The 19,219-nt window shown below is 46.1% G+C and overlaps 1 protein-coding gene across 7 annotated transcripts in view; it reads right to left on the reverse strand.

Moving 5' to 3' along the window:
- DGKG (diacylglycerol kinase gamma) overlaps positions 1-19,219 on the reverse strand; it is a 236,116-nt gene that overhangs the window by 108,741 nt on the left and 108,156 nt on the right. For 3 of the 7 annotated variants that reach the window (XM_070242677.1, XM_023623474.2, XM_070242676.1), the window contains 9 exons: positions 18,900-19,022; positions 14,330-14,447; positions 12,586-12,674; positions 9,485-9,601; positions 8,378-8,470; positions 6,767-6,826; positions 3,975-4,054; positions 2,710-2,784; positions 79-164 (listed from right to left, as the gene is read on the reverse strand). In XM_070242677.1, the coding sequence (XP_070098778.1) occupies positions 79-164; positions 2,710-2,784; positions 3,975-4,054; positions 6,767-6,826; positions 8,378-8,470; positions 9,485-9,601; positions 12,586-12,674; positions 14,330-14,447; positions 18,900-19,022 (841 nt within the window). The remainder of the gene's footprint in view (positions 1-78; positions 165-2,709; positions 2,785-3,974; positions 4,055-6,766; positions 6,827-8,377; positions 8,471-9,484; positions 9,602-12,585; positions 12,675-14,329; positions 14,448-18,899; positions 19,023-19,219) is intronic. The other 4 variants (XM_070242678.1, XM_023623478.2, XM_023623477.2 and 1 more) reach the window with 3 other exon arrangements.

A 19,219-nucleotide genomic window follows, 5' to 3' on the forward strand; every position in this document is an offset into this window, starting at 1 on the left:
TCTTTTTTATCGCCTTCCTCTGACTTTAAATATCCTCACTATAAATGAACTGGATAGGCCCTCCCAGCCCATTCTTACCAATGCAATCCAAAATCCAGCCAACTGTCCCATCGCCTCCACAGGCCAAAACACGGAAGTCTGGAGTATCACGGAAAAAGTTCAGTCTGGGAAGTAGAAGAGAGGCCAAAATGGTCCTGTTTACTAGGTTGTGGCTGACCTTTGATACTCCTTGAGTCCATCCCCCACTGCCTTGCCCCTTCCCTAGGAGTATTTTTTGACTCTGATTCCTTTTGGGGTTGAATGGGTCACAATGTTCTAAAATCAGAACTTACAAAGCCATGACCTTGAGGATGAACCCCAGAGAGCCATCCTAGCATAAGGAGAATCTAACTCAACATTCAACACAGAAAATGGTTTTCTAGAAATTCTCTCTATTATTTGTGCAGAGGAATCCATCGTTTGCTTATTTTGGTACCAATACAAGGAAGGCCTAACATTTTGACTCCTCTCCGGCTCTCCTGCCTGCTCTGTCCTTAGAACACCCCTGTTAAGTCACATGCACTGAACTAACTGGATCTTCATCCCACTCTCCTGTGGCTCCAGACCTAAGTGGAGTGAGCACCATCTCCCCTTGGGGGCCTTCATCCTTTAGAGCAAGGCTCTTAACCTGGGGTCCATGAACCTCCAAGGGTTCTGTGGATGGCATCCAGAGGGCTATGAACTTGGAGGAGAAAAATGTTACATTATCTTCCCTAAGTATTTCCTTCAATCATGAATGTGGTCAACAAATCACAGAGGAATTAACAATACCAGTGACTTTGTCAGCAGTTGAAATCACAGGTATTTTAGTGTTTTCTTACAGTTGTGGCAGATACCTCATGTTATCATTTATGCTCATCACTGCTTTTAGTTTACAACAGTTATTAGACCTGCCTATGAATCTTACTATATAATGTGTGAGTAAATCACATATATTCCCATATCACAGATTTGTTTTTTAACGTTTTTTCAATACAATTGGTTTCCCCGGTAACCCTATATATTTCATTTTATGCATTAAGAAATATTATTCTGAGAAGGGATCCACAGGCTTCATCAGACTGCCAAATGGGTTCCTGTCACACAAAGGTTAAAAACCTCTGCCTTAGAACAAACGTGACCTGAGGTCACCTTTGGGTGGGACTTGGAAAGCTGAAGCTCAGTATGTCCTCTTGCCCAGCCTGGGGTCTGAGAAGACCCCGGTGTTTTCCGAGTCCCTGATGCATGTGAGGGCAAGTTGACATTCCCTCTATTCTCTCCTCTTGCAGAACTCTGTTCTCCTAGAGGAGATGAATTCCAAATGGAGGCTCCATTCAGCCAGACAGTCAGTTGATTACAGACTGACACTTAGATCAGAGATACTCAGGGCACAGCAGCCCTAGAAGTAGCCACTAGGCTTGTCATCCAGGGCAAAAAAAAATTTAGGATAGATGAGATTAAGCTAGAGTACTGCATTCAAGTATCAAGATGCCCTAGAAAAGAGTGGGCTGGAAAAGGTGTTTGAGGGCTGCTGCTCCATCTCCAGTCATAATCAAGCAGTAATCGGGGATCATAGTGACCGTGATGGCACTGCAGCAGTATAGGTGGGCTCTGTTTTGAAATTAGTTTTCAGGTAAATCATGACGGACAGGCTGAATCAGCACCCATGTTTCTTTCTCCTTTGAACTGGGTCTTGCACTACCACTACCATAAATAATGGCTTCGTGTCAAACAGCCAAGAATAGAGACAGATTCCCTTTTAGTGTCCTTACTCCAGCCCCTCTGAGGGTCTTGCTGAACACAGAGTAGAAGTGTGGGTCAGGATATTGGGCAAAGCGGCTGTGTGCTGGAAAGCCCAGCCTAGCATGTACTGATCTGAGGACTTGGCACCAAGACAGCCTCAGGGCTGGCCAGCAGATGTCTCTAGTACACCAGCTCTATCTGGTAAGAAGCCCAGTCTTTGGGTGCCTTCCAGCACCGATGCTAGAGGGGCCTCTGATTAAGGGACCTGCAGCTCATCATGTTAGCCACTAATACGAGGATCAGCTCCTCCTAGCAGACCTCAGTGCAGCTGCAGAGGGGCTGCCTTGTCTCCTCTCATTTCTCTCCCTCTCTTCAACTCTTTGCTAATGAGTGGTGAAATAGCCAATAGGCCAATGACAGGGGGAAAAGAGCCAGGGGGAGCTTAACAACCCCTAAATTGGCTAATCCCCCCAAAAAAGTGATTTCATTGAATAACCAATTGTCTTGATCCTAAAATGCCCCCAAAACAGAACATGCCGCAGAACTACCGACTGACAGTGATAAGAAAACTCTTTGCTCCTCCCTGATGATTCAGTATGAAGATACCAGCTAACACAGCCTTGCAAATAAGTTAAAATAATTTACCCGCCCGCCCTTCCTGTCAATCAAATGAATGGCACATGTGGTTTTTCCCCCTTTTACAAAATCAACAGCTTTTTCTGGGATAAAGTATGGGAGGCTACTTCTCAGAGTTAGCCATATGTGTCTTCCTGAGTATCTGCAGGAGGAAGGAAGAGTAGATGTGAGGACAAGGAGACAAAAAGAGTAAAATGGCAGGAAAGACAAGTCCATAGATGAAAGGGATAAAAAAAGGTGACAAAAAAGGTATCTTTTTCAGAGCTTAAAGGGGGAGGGGAGAAATAAGAAGTAAAGATTGAATCTCCATACCCTGGAGTAGGCCCCCCATTGTCCAGGTTGAAAACTTGTTTGGGGTTGAGCAGATAGTGGAATTTCCGAAGAATTCTACGGAAAAAAAAGAAGGAGAGAGAGAGAGGCAGAGAAGGAGAATGTCATTGTGAGAAGTCACAGTAGGGCAAACACCTCTGGAGCCCATTGATGGTGGGAATGTGGGTCCATTCAAACACGAGAGGGGAGAAGACTGAACGCAGGCCCTACAGACCTTGAAGTCCCAGGTCCGGCTGGCATCACCCATGCCCTCCCCCCTGGTTCAAGGCCTTCCCACCATCCAAGACTCTAGCCCCCAACCTCAGGAGTAACCCCCCTTGCAGACAGGACAGGGTAGAGAAACCCAGAGAACAGAGCTTCCATTCTCCTTTTCCTTCATGGAGACCTGCCTCCAAATGTTCTGTATGTCCTAGGTAGAGCAATTCTGCTCTTTGTGGACTATACAAAGGCATCAAGGGGTCCTCTATGGAAAGGCCCCTCAAGTCCTGGGATAGGAAGGAAATCTGGGAGGTAGGGTTGCGGCAGGGGAGGCCTGGGGCAGTGGCCACATCTAGGCTTGGTTTCCAGGCTCAGCTTGAGACTAATCAGGTCACTTCAGGATGGGTGCTCTGCCCCTTGGATTGGGAGGAGGTTCTCATAGTTCTTGCTTAAACCCTACGTATCATTTTTTTAACCTGGATTCTAGATCACCATGCCATCTCTTTATTCCCCCAGAGCTGCACGGGACTGGAAGGCAAGGCTGCTCTGCCCATTCTCCCTCTCTCCGCCTAGTCTCTTAGTGCTTCCTGCAAACTGGGCATTTCCTTGACTGATGAGGTGGGTGTCCTGCTTTCTCAGAGGCTGGATAGGCCAGGAGGTCCCAATCAGGTGAGTCCTGCCATGTCTCTCAAATCAAGAAAAGACTTGGGAGGCTAAGAAGGAAACAGGCATCTCGGAACTTGGTTTGACTCTGAGAGGCATAATAATGGCTCATGTGATAGGCCCTATGCTAAGCATTCTGTCTATTTTAATCCTCACAACAACCCTATGAGATGAGAAATTATTATTATCTCCACTTTATAGAGGACAAAACCACAGTATAGGGATGTTAAGGCACTTGAACCAGGTCATCAAGTGGTAAGTGATAGGGCTAGGATTTGAACCTAGGTCTGCCTGTCTCCACAGTCCGCTCTGTTATGGTTGAGGGGAAGAAAGGACCCAAGTGAGGCTGTCCCAGCTTCTTTACTTTGAAAAACAAGAGAACATACCTTTCTCCTTGTCTCCCTCCACTCTTGGGGTTCACCAAGACCAGCAGGGGGTGGGTACCCGGGGTGGGGATGATCTTATACTTAAAAGGTAAAAGAAAAAGAAATTAGCTCCATTTCAGTCAATAGGGGGAACGAGATGAGAGTTGATGCTATGACAGCTTCTGGGAGAGGTGGACGGGAAGAAGTTCTAGGTATGGAGGAGAGGTGGTTGGGTGGTAGGTCTTTGTCCACTGGCTGAGTTTTCTGAGGGGTTTAGCAACTGGGTATCTTCAGCTTGAGTGGCCTTTAAGTCGCTTAATGGCAACAAGAGTTTGAGGTTGGGGTCAGAGATGGGGCAATGGCACCATAGCTTCAAATCATTCAACATTAGTGTGGCATTGTGACCACAGCACAGGACTATATTTTGTGAGGGATACAACTGAATATAATCTTAGAAGGTACAGCCATCTGGTCATACACGTAAATAAAATAACACTCATGGATTTAACTATCACTTCTACCTGGCATCTTCCAAATCCACATTTCCAGCCCTAATTTTTCCCCTGAGCTCTGGTTCCACATTTGTCATTGTCCAGTGAGTACCTCTGCCCAGATGTCTCACCATCAGTGCAAACTCAACACACCCCAAACCTGACCTAGCTTTTCCCATAAAACTGGTCTTCCCTCGTGATCCCTTTTTCTATTAAAGGTCCTATTTGTGTTCATCCAGTCATCCAGGGAAGACCCTGTCCTGCCAATTCTTTCCTTGGAACATTCCTTTATCTCCGGCAGCAGTACCCATACTGCTCGGGCCTCTCCAACCTCAGGTAAGCCCAATCGCTGCCCCCACGGAGTTCCTTCCCAGGATAGCACATGAGTCAGGCCACTGCTGCTCGAAAACCTTTAACCACGCCTTGCTGCCCAGAGGATAAAGTCCAGATCTCCTCAGCTGGCACCCACGGCATTGCAGCATAGCCCCATTCTACTGCTCCCTCTGAAGTACTCTCACCCTCCCTGCAGTTCCAGCCAAGCCTGGCTCTCACTCTGCACTGAGTGTGTCTCCTGCATTCCCACCCTGGGGGGTCTGCTCACACTGGTTTCTTCTCCTCCTCCATGCCTGAAACGCCCACTTCCTGCTCTGCAACCTCTTCAAAAAACTTCTCACCCTCGGGGCCTAGTTCAAGGGCTGCTTCCTCTAGGAAGTTTTTCTAGACTATTGCAACTAAAACTATTGCCCCTGAACCATGTCATATCTTCTGGATTTCTTTTGTTGTTCTTTATTTGTGTGTATATATATATTTTATTTTCTTAGGTAAATGTCTCAAAATATCAACTGGATTTTAAATGTCTCAGGAGCAGGGTGGGTATGCATATAACATCCTACCAAGGACCCCACACCACCAGATACAGGAGTGGGTACTCAGTAAATACTTATTCAGCTGAAGGACAGACTGATGGGGAGACAGGACTCTGCTCTGCGTTCAGTATCTCATCCTGCTTTTCTAGATCTCAAGCTAAAAATTCAGCCAACACAGTGCCATGCTGTTTGAAACGGACAGCAGCATTCTTTTTTTTTTTTTTTTCCAATGATTCTTTTTTTTTTTTAAAGATTTTATTTTTTCCTTTTTCTCCCCAAAGTCCCCCGGTACATAGTTGTGTATTCTTCGTTGTGGGTTCTTCTAGTTGTGGCATGTGGGACGCTGCCTCAGCGTGGTCTGATGAGCAGTGCCATGTCCGCGCCCAGGATTCGAACCAACGAAACACTGGGCAGCCTGCAGCGGAGCGTGCGAACTTAACCGCTCGGCCACGGGGCCAGCCCCCGGACAGCAGCATTCTTTATGATTTTTAAGAATTTTCTCATCTACCCAGGTGACTATTTGTGTGATACCCAGACACATCTTGGAGCCTGAGGAGTAATTCTTTACCTCTGGGCGTGACATTAAAAACATTTAACAACTCGTACAGCACGGGCACTGCCAAACAGAACAAATGCAGGATAACCAGATGGATGCCAGCTGTAAACAGCTGGTATGCCTGCATTGTGTGTGTGAATATGTGTGTGTCTGCTCCACCTGGCTTGCTGCCTTTCTAGGTGTCTGGAGCCTTCCCACATATTAAGGTTCCCCCATCATTATTACTTATGTCTTAATTTTCAAAACACGCTATCCTGCACGTTCTCATTTAATCTTAGAGCATCTCTGGGAGGTGGGCAGTGCAGGTGGCTCTGCCCCTTTTCAAACAAGGAAGCTCCAGGCTCAGGGGCAGAGGAGGAGGCGCTAGTTTCTATTTCCTTTTCTAGTTCTCTTGGTACTTCAGCAGGCTGCCTTTCCTGCATTCCCTGGAACCTTGTGGAATGCACAAAGAGATGTTCATTGGTGAACCCAAGTAAAAAAGGAGTTCTTAAATATGCATTTATGGATGAAGAAGAACCTTTGGATCTGGCTAGCTTTGTGTTGGCAAATCACATTCTGGAGACAGCTTGGCAGTCTCGGAAAACCCATTGTCTATTTTTAGGCTACACTCTAGCTATTATTGTGCATATTGAAGTTTTATGTAACTTTTCCCCAAAAAGGTGATAAAGCCAATTTGGCCAGCAATGGGATCAACCAACTTCCCTTCTCTCCACTTGCCTAGTGTGGTGGTCAAAGGTAATTCCAGGGGCTGGAAATAAATTATCCTCCTGTGTGATATAATCGATCAGAAGAGAAGGCAAATGTTGTGATATATCTTTCTAGAACCCCAACCCTGTCCTCCCCTCCACAGCCTTGGGCCAACTTAGAATGAGCCATCAGACTCGGGACTTGCTGAGGTACCTGCATCACAAGTTCACCCTTGGCTGACACACTGCCATCAGACTTCCCACCTTGCCTGTCCTGTGAGAAGAGAGGAAAGACAAGCAACTTTTGAAAAGAAAAATGCCTAGTACAAAAGAAGAGACCAGAAGAAAAACAAATCGTTAATAAAAAGAAAGAGAAAACCAGTATAGTGTGGGGAGGAGATTTTCAAAGTGGGGCTTTGTACCTAAAACAGAAATGCTCCCCTATGGGTTTTTCTTGGACTCTCCAGGCCTCTGTCATCACTTGCTCTCAAGACATTGGAAGGGATGCAGGGAGAGGAAACACTGAAATTGGCGGAAATTTACTTTGTTGATTTAGAAGCTTGAGCTTTAAGAATCCAGGTCTTAGATCTGCTTCTTTGCTCAGCATTATCTAAAAGATGTGATATTGAGTAAGTCATTTTTCTTAGTTTTGTCTGTCCTCTTATGTCTGTTTTTCAGTATTTATTATTTATTTTATTGAGGTTTATTTCACATATAGTAAAATGCTGAAATCTAAATCTACAGCTTGATGAATTTCTGCCTATACGTATGCCCTTGAACTCCTGCCTCTTCAGGTGTAACTTTGTTGCGACTCCTCATACCATATTGGTTTTGCCTGGCTTTTGAATTTCATATAAATGAAATCATACAGCATGTATTTTTTGAGTCTAGCTTCTTTTGTTCAGCATTATATCTTTGAGATTATCCAATTTTTTTCATCTCAGCAGAGTTCTTTTCCATTGGAGTGTAATATTCCATTATACGAATATGCCTCAACTTGTCTATTCTGTCAATGATCATTTACCCTGTTTCCAGTTTTTGACTGTTATGGATAAAGTTGATATGTACATTCTTGTACATGTCTTTTGGTGGAATAAATGCTCATATTTCTCAGGGAGATACACAGGAGGGGACTTGTTGGGTCATAGGGTTTGTGTATTTCCAACTTAGTAAATACTGCCTCATGATTTTCCAAGTGGTAGTTTTTCTTCGGTTTTTAACGAAAAAGTAGCAGCTGGTCAAGTCAAGGGTGAGATGTTAGGAATCAGCGGGACTCAGCAACATCTTTAAGATGGGAAAGGAAAAATTTAGTTGTTTAGTACTTGGTTTGGTGGAGGAGTCTTCAACATGGGAGGCAGAGAAAGTTTCAGATGGGGATAAATGGAGTTCCCTTTTGCTGCTTTCATTTCCAAAGAGGGCTGAGAGACCTCAGTGGAGATCCTCAAGGCAGCAGGAGGTCCGTGTTTAGACAGAGTAGAGAGGTTGACAGGGACAAGGGAGGCCTGGGAGGCCTAGCCATGTGCAGGTGGTGACTGAGCTTCCTTCGGCTGTGCTCTGCCTGCAAGGTGCTTAGAATGAACGTGCTTTCCTTGATGGGCCATTTCAGAGCATTCTGGGTGGCCAGCACTTGGAACCAGTTTAGTCAGAGGAGTTTTCTCTCATAGTTCGACGGGTCTAACACTGACCTCTTTTAAATTTGTACCGAAAACACAAACCCCAAGAATTGTTGAGGAAGCCTTCTGAGGGATGTGACTGTCTGAATGCTGCCTACATCTGAAATGTGAGCGGGGGGAAGCCGGAGCCCTGGCGGGGCAGCAGCACTTACCCGGGTAACGGGGCATATCGAGGTGGGCAGCAAAATATGGTCTCTGAGTTCCCCACCATCACACAGCGTTGATAATTCGCATTTGCGGTGAAACTGGAGGAAACAATGAAGATGAGAGTGAAGGAAAGTGATCAGGGAAATGTCAAGTATAAGAGTTTAGAGGTTTGCTGGGGAGGCAAGCTGTCTAATGGTCCCTCAAATCCTGATGCACTGCTGGCTTTGGCAGTACAGCCAACTCTGTGTGTGTGTGTGTGTGTGTGTGTGTGTGTGTGTGTGGTATGATCAGTGTTGCCAGGTTAGCCGTGGGCAGATAAAGGAGACCAAGTGCTGCCCATGACTGCTGGAGCAAAACGGTCAGGAGCAGGCCTATGACCCTCCAGCATGGCACCCCCATGTGGATTCCAGAGCCCCCCCTTGGCTATTTGCTCCCTAGGATCTGAGACTGTGGAAGGAAGGAGATCTTGTTGAACAGACTCATGAGAGGCTGGAAGTAAAACCCATGAGTCAAGCTCAGCATTTTAAGAGTTCTGCAGACGGATTTGGAGACACATCCTTTCTGAGGCTGATACCTGGTGGAGGGGACAAGACATGGCACTGAGTTTGCTTTGGCTGGCGGGCCGGGCAGCTCCAGGTGTCCAGAGGGGATGTGGACATTCACTGTAGCTGGCGGGGCAGGCGCAGGCCTCTGGCCCGGACAGTGGGGATGCTCTAAGGAGTGTACCTTCCTCTGAGGCCTTGAGGAGAAGGGATTCTCATATCTAATTCTACTCCCACTCTGCCAGTGACCCCGGCCCCAGATGACACCCACGAGCAGAAAGTTAATGGTCTGGCCTGCTGTTCACAGCTGCCTGGCCACATAGACTGTGGATTGGCCAGCTTCTTCTTAAGCAGCCCTTGCTCCCCTTTCTGGGGCTGCCCTCTCTCCGGGCAGCTTGGCAATTCACTGGAGGCACTGTTAGATTTAGGGCAGTGAACGGGGCCCCTGGGCCCCGCAGCCCTGCTCCCCTGGCTCTGCTCCTGCCTTCTTGTGGGACAGTGCTCTCTGGCTGCAGCTTGAGCAAATAATCACACTGAGAAGAAGCAGGGCCACCCTGGGCACCAACCCACCGTCATCCGACACCACACGCAGTGCCGCGCGGTGACACTCTGGTAGCACTTGATACTTTTGTGGCACCGGTCACACTTGACGGAGGAGTTCCCTTCCACCCACGCGTGCTGCATCACCTGCAGGAGGGAAGGGAAGGATACCAGGGAAGGCTGCATAACCAGGTCCCCAGCCGTGGGCCTGAGGAGAAGGGTCTGGGAGGAGCACAGGCAGCGGGAGGCCAGAGGGCGTGGCTTCCTGTTTAGTGGATGCACTTATTGGATGCTGGGTTGCCTTGCCGAATCGCACCAACATAGTCCCTCCCTGCCTAATCACCATCATGCTAATCAAGGTAGATGAGAAACCACTTTGCCCACACTTTGACTAGCTCATTCACCCTGGCAGGCAAGCCCCTGAGCCGCATCTTGTCTGGCAGTCTGTCTGCCTTGCAGAACTCCTTGCGGAGTGACGTGCTTGTGTGCGCCCTCTTCTGGAAGGCAGCGCGATGCAGGGAAACACGACAGGGCTTGGGCTGCAGACAAAACTGGTTGGAGTCACTGATCTTCCACTTCGCAGCGGGGTGACCTTTGGCCAGTTCCTGGATCTCTCTGAGTCTCAGGTCCCCCATCTGTAGAATATTGGCATAATAAGCCCCACCTCTGGACTTGTTGGGAGGATTGAACGAGACAGGACACTTGGAACGGCTTCCTTGGCATAGTCCTGGCCCTTTGGAGGTGCCCACTGATGGATAATTCCCCTCCCCCTCCTGCCTTCTGTAGGCCAGTGGCTCTCAGCCTTAGCTGCCCATTAGAATTACTGGGGAGCTTCTAGAAGTCCTGATGTCCAGCCCTTACTCCAGACCAAATAAGTTAGAGTCTCTGGGGATGGGACCCATCGTTGGTATGTTTTAAAGCACTCTGAGTGATTATAATGTGCAGCCAAGGTTGAGGAGAAGAACTCTAGAAGGAAGTTAGAGAAAATGTTCAAAGAAATTAGTGGCGGTCAGCAGCCAGTGGCTTTCACATCTGTTTCCTGGAAAGCTGGTTGTACCTGCTCCCTGGCCAGGAAATGCCACTACGGCAGCCCAGGAACTTGGGAAGCAAGTGGGAAAGCATGTGTCAGTGCATCCAAAGTGACCCATGACACCAAATTCTGGGAGCCTAAGCCCTCAGTTATCTCCTCCAGGAATTCTACAGAACCTCAAACTTTTCCACCAGGGCACCCCAAACAGCAGAAGGAAGTGGGTATGGACTCTGGGGAAATGTAGGGGCATAGCTTGAAGTGCCAACTACAAGCACAATATTAAAAACACATGGAATATTTGCACAATACCACCCATGTTTATATTCTATTGTATCATGCAAGTTGTTATGCTCTCCCCCCAGAAGGTTTTTGATAGAATTGTTGCCTTAGAAGATGTGTCATGTTTATTTTGTAGCTTCTCACCTTCTGCCATGCATCCCTTGGGGTAGAAGGAACCCAGTTTGCTAATCAACTTGTCATCCACATGGTCACATTAAATTTGTTTTGAGATTACTATTATTTCCATTTTGCAGAGAAAAAAAATGAGGCCTCAGAGAGGTTAAGTGACTGGCCCTAGGTTCCAAGGCTGGTAAGTGATGAAGCAGGGACTCATAGCTAGGTCTTCTGACTCCAAGTCCACGTTGTCTCTTCTGGGATCAGAAGAGATGGTGAAGGACTTGGGACTCAGGAAGGGTGCCTGGAGACTCAGAAGGTCCTGAATGTGCCCTGTTGGCCCCTCAGTGGCCCCCTCTGTTCCATGTAGCTTAGGGTCTGAGTGCAGGAGAGGTGCCGTGTGTCCTGGTGAAAGGCATGGACATGGAAAGGTGTGTGTATGGGCGTGGTGCAGAAGGAGTAGACAAAAGGCCATGCAGTGTCTCATGGGGCATGCATGCATGTTCTTGTAGGTGCCCTTCTCTCTCGGAGTCCTTTCAGAGAGCTGGATCCCACTCCCACCTGCTAACCATGTCCTGACTCAGATTCCTCAATGGAATCTTCCCCCTCCTTTAACTCAGGGTACCTTTCTCTGTGAATTTTAAGGACAGTCTGTTTACAGACTCTTTGAATGGCACCACCCAATGGCCAAGTTAGAAACCTGGGAGCCATTCCTGACTTCATCCTCTTTCTCATCCCCTACGTCCCCATCACCAAGTCCTGGTGGTGGCACCTCCCAATTATCTCTCAAACTCTCCCTTCATCTCCTCTATCTTGGTCAGTGGGACAATCAAAATACTCAACAACTGGCATGGCTGGGGGTCACTCGGCACAGAGATAGCTACCACCATGCTACTGCAGACATATCAGAGCACAGCAGGTGAGTGCAGACCCCACCGCAGTTGGGCCCTCAGTGCAGCACTACCTCTTGTCTGAACTGTTGGAAGAATTTTTTCCCCTCTGATCTCTCTCTTGCACTATGCTCAGAGGGATTAGCCTAATTCGCAAACCCAATCATCTCTTCATGTGCTTAAAGCTCTTCAGTGGCACCTTAGCTGCATAGGAAACTCCTTTCCAGCTCTCACTGGCCTCACAAGACCTTCCCAGGCTGGCTCTCCCCACTTTCAGAGCACATCTCCTGCCATTTACCTGTAAGCATCCTCCTTCCCGGTCATACCAAACTAAGTACAGACCCCAGAATAAGCCATGTCTCCATGCCTTTGCACATGAGGCCTCTTCCGCCTTGTGAAGTCCTCCTGATCTGGGTTCAAGACACAAGTCAAATGCCACCTCCTTTGTGAAAGCTTCCCCGGCCTCCTCCTTGGTGCCTCAGCTGTATGTCGCACATAGCCCTATTGTCACCGTACATCTCACCTCTTTGAACTTTGCTTACATGTCCGTCTCTCTCCCACTAGACTACACAGTTCTCCAGCAGGTGGGGACCATCTTCTAACCTGTGTATCCTCTAGCACAGTGCCTGGTACACGGTGGGCACCAGGGAGATGCTGAATGGTTTGATGGATGAACGGGATGGTTCAAGGGTGGTCCTCGAGGCAGGGAAGAGACTGGATAAAACTCCCAAAGCCCCTTCCTGCCCAGGAATCCATGGTGATGGACATGTTGCCCTGGACACAGCATGCAGTAGAACAAGGCAATAGCTGTCACCAACCTCACCACTCCTTTTGGTTTTTGAGTTCGTTTTGACACATCCAGGAATGTTTTTGGATACACAGCGTTCATGGACAGTGTATTTACAGTCTGAAAAAAAGGAAAGTTTTTGTGAGTGACCACCTAGGAAAGGTCCAGCCATCCCCCCACCCTCACTCCGGCTGAGGCCCGTGCCTCCCTCTGGGTGGCCAGTCAGCGGCAGGGGACATAGGGAGCTGGGCTTGCCTAATGGAAATTCAAAAAAGTCTCCAGTTGTTCACTGAGAAGAGAATCCACAGCTATCTCCCAGACATGCTTCTGCATCCTGCACCTCACTACGCTGCCTTCCGCTGCGGGCAGTGAACACGGCAGGAAAACATCCCCAGAAAGCTGCTTTCTGCTTAAGGAGCGGGAGGGGTCTGCCTCCTTGCCATGCCAGTGCCACAGTGCTGTATGTTGGGGATGTGGGGGAGTGGATAGAAAGGCCAGGGCTCTTCCTAATAACTCTGGAGTTAAGCAGGCCTGGGCCCGAACTCTGGCTCTGCCACTTGTGACTACTCACGTAATCCTGGGTAAGTTGCTTTACATCTCTGAAATACAGGATTTTCTACAGAATGGGAATAAAACTGCCTCTTTCTCTTAGCAGGGCTTTTGCAGCATTAAATGAGATAATTATAATAAAGCACCATATGACTGGGTCAGAATAGCTATTCCACAAATTATTATTGTTATTGTTGTTACTACTTACTACCATGCAAACAGCAGAGGCCCACACGCCTAGAACCTAATAGGGACAAGACTGGGTGAGAACTGGATTTGAACAGGTGCTGGAAGACCGGTGGGCCCCTTCCTTAGTCTCCTGATGCTTGCTCTTGGTGGACGCCGGGCCCAGCTCTTCTCAGATGACATTTGTGACCGAGGTCACTTGCTGCCTAGCTCATGTGTGCATGTTCGATGAAACACTTTGGTGACCTGGACCGTACCTGAGGGCCCTCCCTGCAGGAGCAGCTCCCCAGGCCCTGGTGCCTTCAGGCTGAGTGTTTACTGTCTCTGTCTGCTCATACCCTGGCCCTTACAAAGGCTTCTGCTCCTTTTATGCCCCCTCTTTCCTAGCGGGCCCCTCTTCCTTCCCGCTCCTCTATCTCCTTCTCTTGTTCTCTTGAAAATACTCATTTGTCTTTCAAAAATTCTTTAGGATAGAATCTAAGAAAGGAAATGTATAACTCAACATTGTAAACATTTAAAGGATCTTTAATCCTCTTCCTTCCCGCTCCTCTATCTCCTTCTCTTGAAAAGGAAGGTCTCTCTCCTTCCTTTTCTACAGGTGTTTTTTCCTCCTCTCCTGTCTGACTTCACTGAATGGATTATACAGTGAAACAAACAGTTTTAATTTCCGTTGCATTTACAAATATAGGTTTATATTGCTTATGAATAAAAAACCCAAATTCTTCTAACTACCCCAAATAAACAAGCAAAACCCAACTAAAATTAGTATGTGATGCTTTTTAATTATATGTGAACCTTAACTGTTTTCTAGGGAGTCAGTGGCCCATGACAGGACTCCAACAATAGGACAATACTTGCTCATTTGACTTGGGTAGAACAAAAATAGCATATGAAAGTCTTGCTTTATTCCCTGCTGTTGGAACAATATGGGTGGTCCTTTAAGCTAGTAAGCAGAAATACCTAGACTTTCCTTGGAATGGCTCAACCGTGTGCAGAGCAAGACAGCGCCTGGGGAAAAGGTTTGAAGGAAGTTTACTTACAAATGCAGCACAGGCCTTGCTTCCGAACGCCCATCAGCATGATGTGGCAGAAGTTGCAGTAGGTGGGTTTCTTGAAGTGTTTCATGGTCCAGGCGTGCCTCCCATCCCCCTTGGAGCCCTGCAGGGATGGCAGAGGAGGGAGACGCTGAGCAGGCAGCCCCATGCTTAGGGTTTTCTTTTCTCTAAAACAATTTTCTTCTCATATTTGGAAGACAAGATATTTACTTATTTAACTGTTTTAAGGACTCTTTCAAAAGAAACTCAAATTGAAACAAAGTCCTTTGGGTGTATATGCGTTTTCTAAAATTAGCATATATTAAAAATTAGGAATACCTGAGTAGGAACATGTGCGTTGGGGATAAAATAAGCCCTTTCCTACACGGCTAGTGGAAGTGTAAATCAGTGCAAACTTTCTATCTGTCTGTCTGCCTGTCTATCTACCTATCTATCTACCTACCTACCTTCCTGTCTACCCTCTATCATCTATCTATCTGTCTACCATCTACCATTTATCTATCCGACTACCATCTATCATCTACTGTTTATCTATCTAAGCTCTATCTACTGTCTGTCTATCTACACATCTATCATCTATGTATCTATCATCTATCTTTCTATCTATCTAATCATCTACCTATCTACCATCTATCATCTGTCTGTCTATCATCTACCATCTGTCTCTCTCTCTCTATCTAATCTATTTATCTAAAGATCCTTTAAATGTTGACAATGTTGAGTTATACATTTTCTTTCTTAGATTCTATCCTAAAGAATTTTTGAAAGACAAATGAGTATTTTTGTGCTCTGTCAGATGTTTAACACAGCATTACTTAAAATAATGAAAAACGAAATATCTAAAGGTCTCAAAATTACCAAAAGGTTAGTTGTGGCACATCCATATGATTTAATGTTAAGTGGCCACCAAAAATATATTTATAAGATTATCTAATGGCATGGAAATGTGCTTATGACACAAAGCTAAGTGAAAAAAGTAGAATGCAAATTTGATGACACATTGTGATCTCAGTTTTGTATAATAAGACCTTTGATGGAAGAAATGTCACTAAACTGTTAACAGAGGTTAGCTATAGCTAGCAGTACTACAGAGTTATTTTATTCTTGAATTTCTCCTTTCTTCTGTTTTTCCAAATTTTCTACAGTGAGCATTTACTAGTTTTATAATCAGGAAAAAATAGCTTAGGAAGAACAATGTGCTCCTCTCATCAACTGTCTGTATACTGATAAAATAGTAAAGAGACAGAGGGAAGGTTAAGCCATTTCCTCCTGACTTGGCTCAGAAGTGAATTCAACTTCTCCACTAGATGGGCCAAGCCTCATATAATCACACACTTTCTCTGGACACCAAAGCTCCCACCTGCCAGCCCCTGGGAGCACAGTCCCTCCACGGGTGATGTCCCTGAAACTTTCTCATAGGCTCCATCAAAAGAGTGACACTCAGGCTGGTCTTAAGGGTAGTAAAGTACTGTAGTAAGGTGGTGATGATTGCCAGTCAGGTACCTAGAGTCCAACGTGCTGGATTCAAACCCAGTTCCTACTTCTGGGCCTCTCTGGTTTGGGCTAATCACGGCAGCCAGACCCATTCCTGCGCCTGACTCTTCTGCAGGGTCTCCAGGGGAGGCCATAAGCTTTTCCACATGCTGGTCTCCTCCTGGGGCCAGGATAAGCTCTTTTCTTCTCGCCACCTCAAAACCTTGCTTCTTCCAAGACCTCACTTTTATGGAATGAAAGCCTTTTTATCTAATGGCTTCAACTATAGTAAATAGGTTCACTAATTGATTAAATGGTTCACTAAAAGACTGATTCATTCATTCTTTTGCCGAACCTCCACCTCAAGGGATTTTTGTAAGAATTAAATGAAATAACAGAAGTAAAGCTCCTAATCCAGTGCCTGACACATTGTAAATGAAAACATTTGTTAAGTTCCTACTCTGTGGTAGACAGTAAAGGACACAAAAATAAGTAGAGTGTTTTCTTCTGTATAAGGAGGTAGATTTATATCTATTCTAAAAATGAAGAAACAGAGGTCAGAGAGTTTATATAAATAGCCCAAGACCACAGAAATAATAAGCGACTGAGCCAGTAGTCAAACTGGGGGCTCTTGCTGGCCTGAGAGCCCATGTTTCTTCCATCCTCCTCCTTTACCTCCACAAACCAGGGTTTTCCTCCATGGACAGAGGGGAAATTACAGCACTCTTCAGCAGACCCAGCTGCTTCTTCATGCAGCCCAAAGGACTGTCATTTTATCTGAAAATACCTTCATTAGCTAAATCAGTTAGCAGACTCTCCCTTTCTCAGATACTATTTTCAGAGATACAGAGTTGAGAAGCAAAACAACTCTGGCTTGGGCTAAAGGAACATTTCCACTTGGAGTATAGCACCATCATGTGGCTGTTTCATGTCTGCACTCTAGAGGCTGCAGGCTGTGGGAGTAACCTTCCTCAGGCAACGCCAGGGTTTATGCTGCTGCTGCGATCTCGCTGGGAGACAGATTGTTTCTCATATATCCCATTCAGAGATCCCCAGACTTTTCAGTGGCCATATGCGGGTTTTGAAAAACCCAAACAAGCAGTGTGACTTTTAAGAATTGAAGAATACTTTCTCTAGAACCCCAAATATTAAATGTTAAAACTTATGATTTAGTGCATGTTTAAAAATAAATGCATAAAACTTTTGACTAATAAAAACTAAACCCACATTTGCTTTTTGTATCCCACTTTCCTGATGTAAAAGTATGGTTTTTTACAAAGTTGATTTGGCATTGTGGGGAGAAAATGGAGGGAATGTTGAAGAAACAGTCTCTCTCTCCCTCCTCCATCCATAAAACAGAGGATCCCCTCCATGCAAAGAGTTAGTGGCACTTTGGACTCAGCAAGTCCAAAATAGGAAACAGGAAATTGGAATTGGTTCCTTGTGATTAAAATGTCTCATCTCTATTCCCATGTTTCAGAGAAAAAACATGTATGTTGGAACATCACCCAAGCAGAACTTGTACTTTGATTTGAGTATAATCTTGAGTATTGACAGCAGAAAGTATATCTTACTTATCTGAGTGCCCCCAGGTTCTAGCACAGGTGGGTTCTTGCACACAGTAGGTTCTCGGTAAGGGATCATTGAACAAGGGGTCTGCTGTTCCTGAAGATGAAAGATGGCCTCTGGTACTAAGTAGGTGTCTGTGGACAAGTCCTTTTACCTCTCTGGCCCTCGGTTGGTAAAATGAAGGGGTAGACCAGGGGTCACCAAGGTCTTTTCCAGTTCTAACTTTCTAGGGTTCTAAGGAATAAGAAGGGAATTATGTAGATCCTGGTTCCTTGATTTCTACTTAGCACTTGGAAAGAACTGGGCATGCTAGGAGATGACTGCAGGATTCTTAGTTCTTGAGTGTTGGAAATGAAGGTTCAGCTTTAGTCCTGAATCGCAGAACTGTCAGGTGGAGACATTACAGGCAACAACAGTCAGTTACAGGCTAACCCAGCTGAACTTCCTGTTCTATTCCTCTCTTTGACATTTCAGTGATCTCCAAGAGGTGTTGTCACACAACCTGTGTGACTGTCCCGGTAAATGCTTATGTGACCATTTGTACTTCTAGTTCCAATTATCCCTACCTCATGTATGGAAGTTACTTCATTTGGTAAATAAGCAGACTAGGTCAGATGCTGGCATATATAACCACTGATTTCCATTAAGCCTCTACATGTGCCCCCTGCTATGATCAAACTGGGGGGTTTCTCTAATACCATCTGAACTTTCTTTCATTTAGGTCTTTGATCAAGCTATTCTCCAGGTCTCTCTTCTACCATCTTCTATCACCCAAACGATACCCATCCTTGAGAGCCAGATCAAATATCCTCCTAGGTCCTTCCACTTGATCTTTATCTCAAGAATGGGATATCAAAATCCCATGTATTCTTCAGGGCCAGGCAAACACCCTCCAGGGTTTCTTCCCGTTGGTCTCACTCCTAAATGTGGGATGTTAGAAAGTGCAGAATCTTTAGAGTCAAGTACAAATAAATTCTGGCTCTTCCTTTTGCTCCTCAGGCTCAGAATCTCAGTTTTCCATCTGTACAAACTGGGGAAAAAAATATCTACCTTACCTGGTTGTTTTGATTGTTAAATAAGATACTATCGTTAAAGCCTTCCACCCTACAACAGATCAGCATTTTTTCTTCCCCTTCCTTCCTTCCCTGACTCTGTCAGTATTTTTTAACTTAATTTGTGGAAAAGAGGGAATTCTTCCTTAAATTGATTTTTTTGCACTTTGCCTGGTTGAGTATAAGCTCCTGGCGGGTGAATATTGTATCCGTGTCCCCTCACGGTGCTCAGGACAGTATCTTTATTTTGTAATAATTTAGTAGATGTCTGTCAAATGAAGGAACATATTTCTGGCACTACTAGGTAGAGAGAGAGGACTTTTGGGCTGGTCTAGAGCATATGGTGTGTCCATTGAGAAGTCCAGGGCAGAAGCCAAGGTCACGTGTAGAGATTAACTTCCACGTGGAGGCCGATGTTCCTAAAGGGCAAGAGATCTTTGAACTCAGGTTTGCTTACTTACAGAGTCGTCCATGCCCAGGAGGACCAGCAATGGGATGGTGGTCATCCCTCCGTGGACCCATTCCTGTAGAGACACAAAGCCGTCCCGGTCGTAGTCCATCCCTTGCAACATCTCCTTCAATATCTGCGGAATCCACAGAGCAACAATCGTCCACATCGATCCTCGACTACAATGCCTCCCTCTGCCCTCTTCACTCTCTTTTGTTCTGCATGATCTGGCTTGTGTTTACCCCTTTCCCCTCTGTTCACAGTGAGTAGAGCAGTAAGGGAGCAAATGGGGGTGAGTAGACCAGTGTTCCAGGCCTGGCTCTGCCCCAACGT

Source organism: Equus caballus, chromosome 19, assembly GCF_041296265.1.
Source record: "Equus caballus isolate H_3958 breed thoroughbred chromosome 19, TB-T2T, whole genome shotgun sequence".
In the NCBI taxonomy this organism is placed as follows: domain Eukaryota; kingdom Metazoa; phylum Chordata; class Mammalia; order Perissodactyla; family Equidae; genus Equus; species Equus caballus.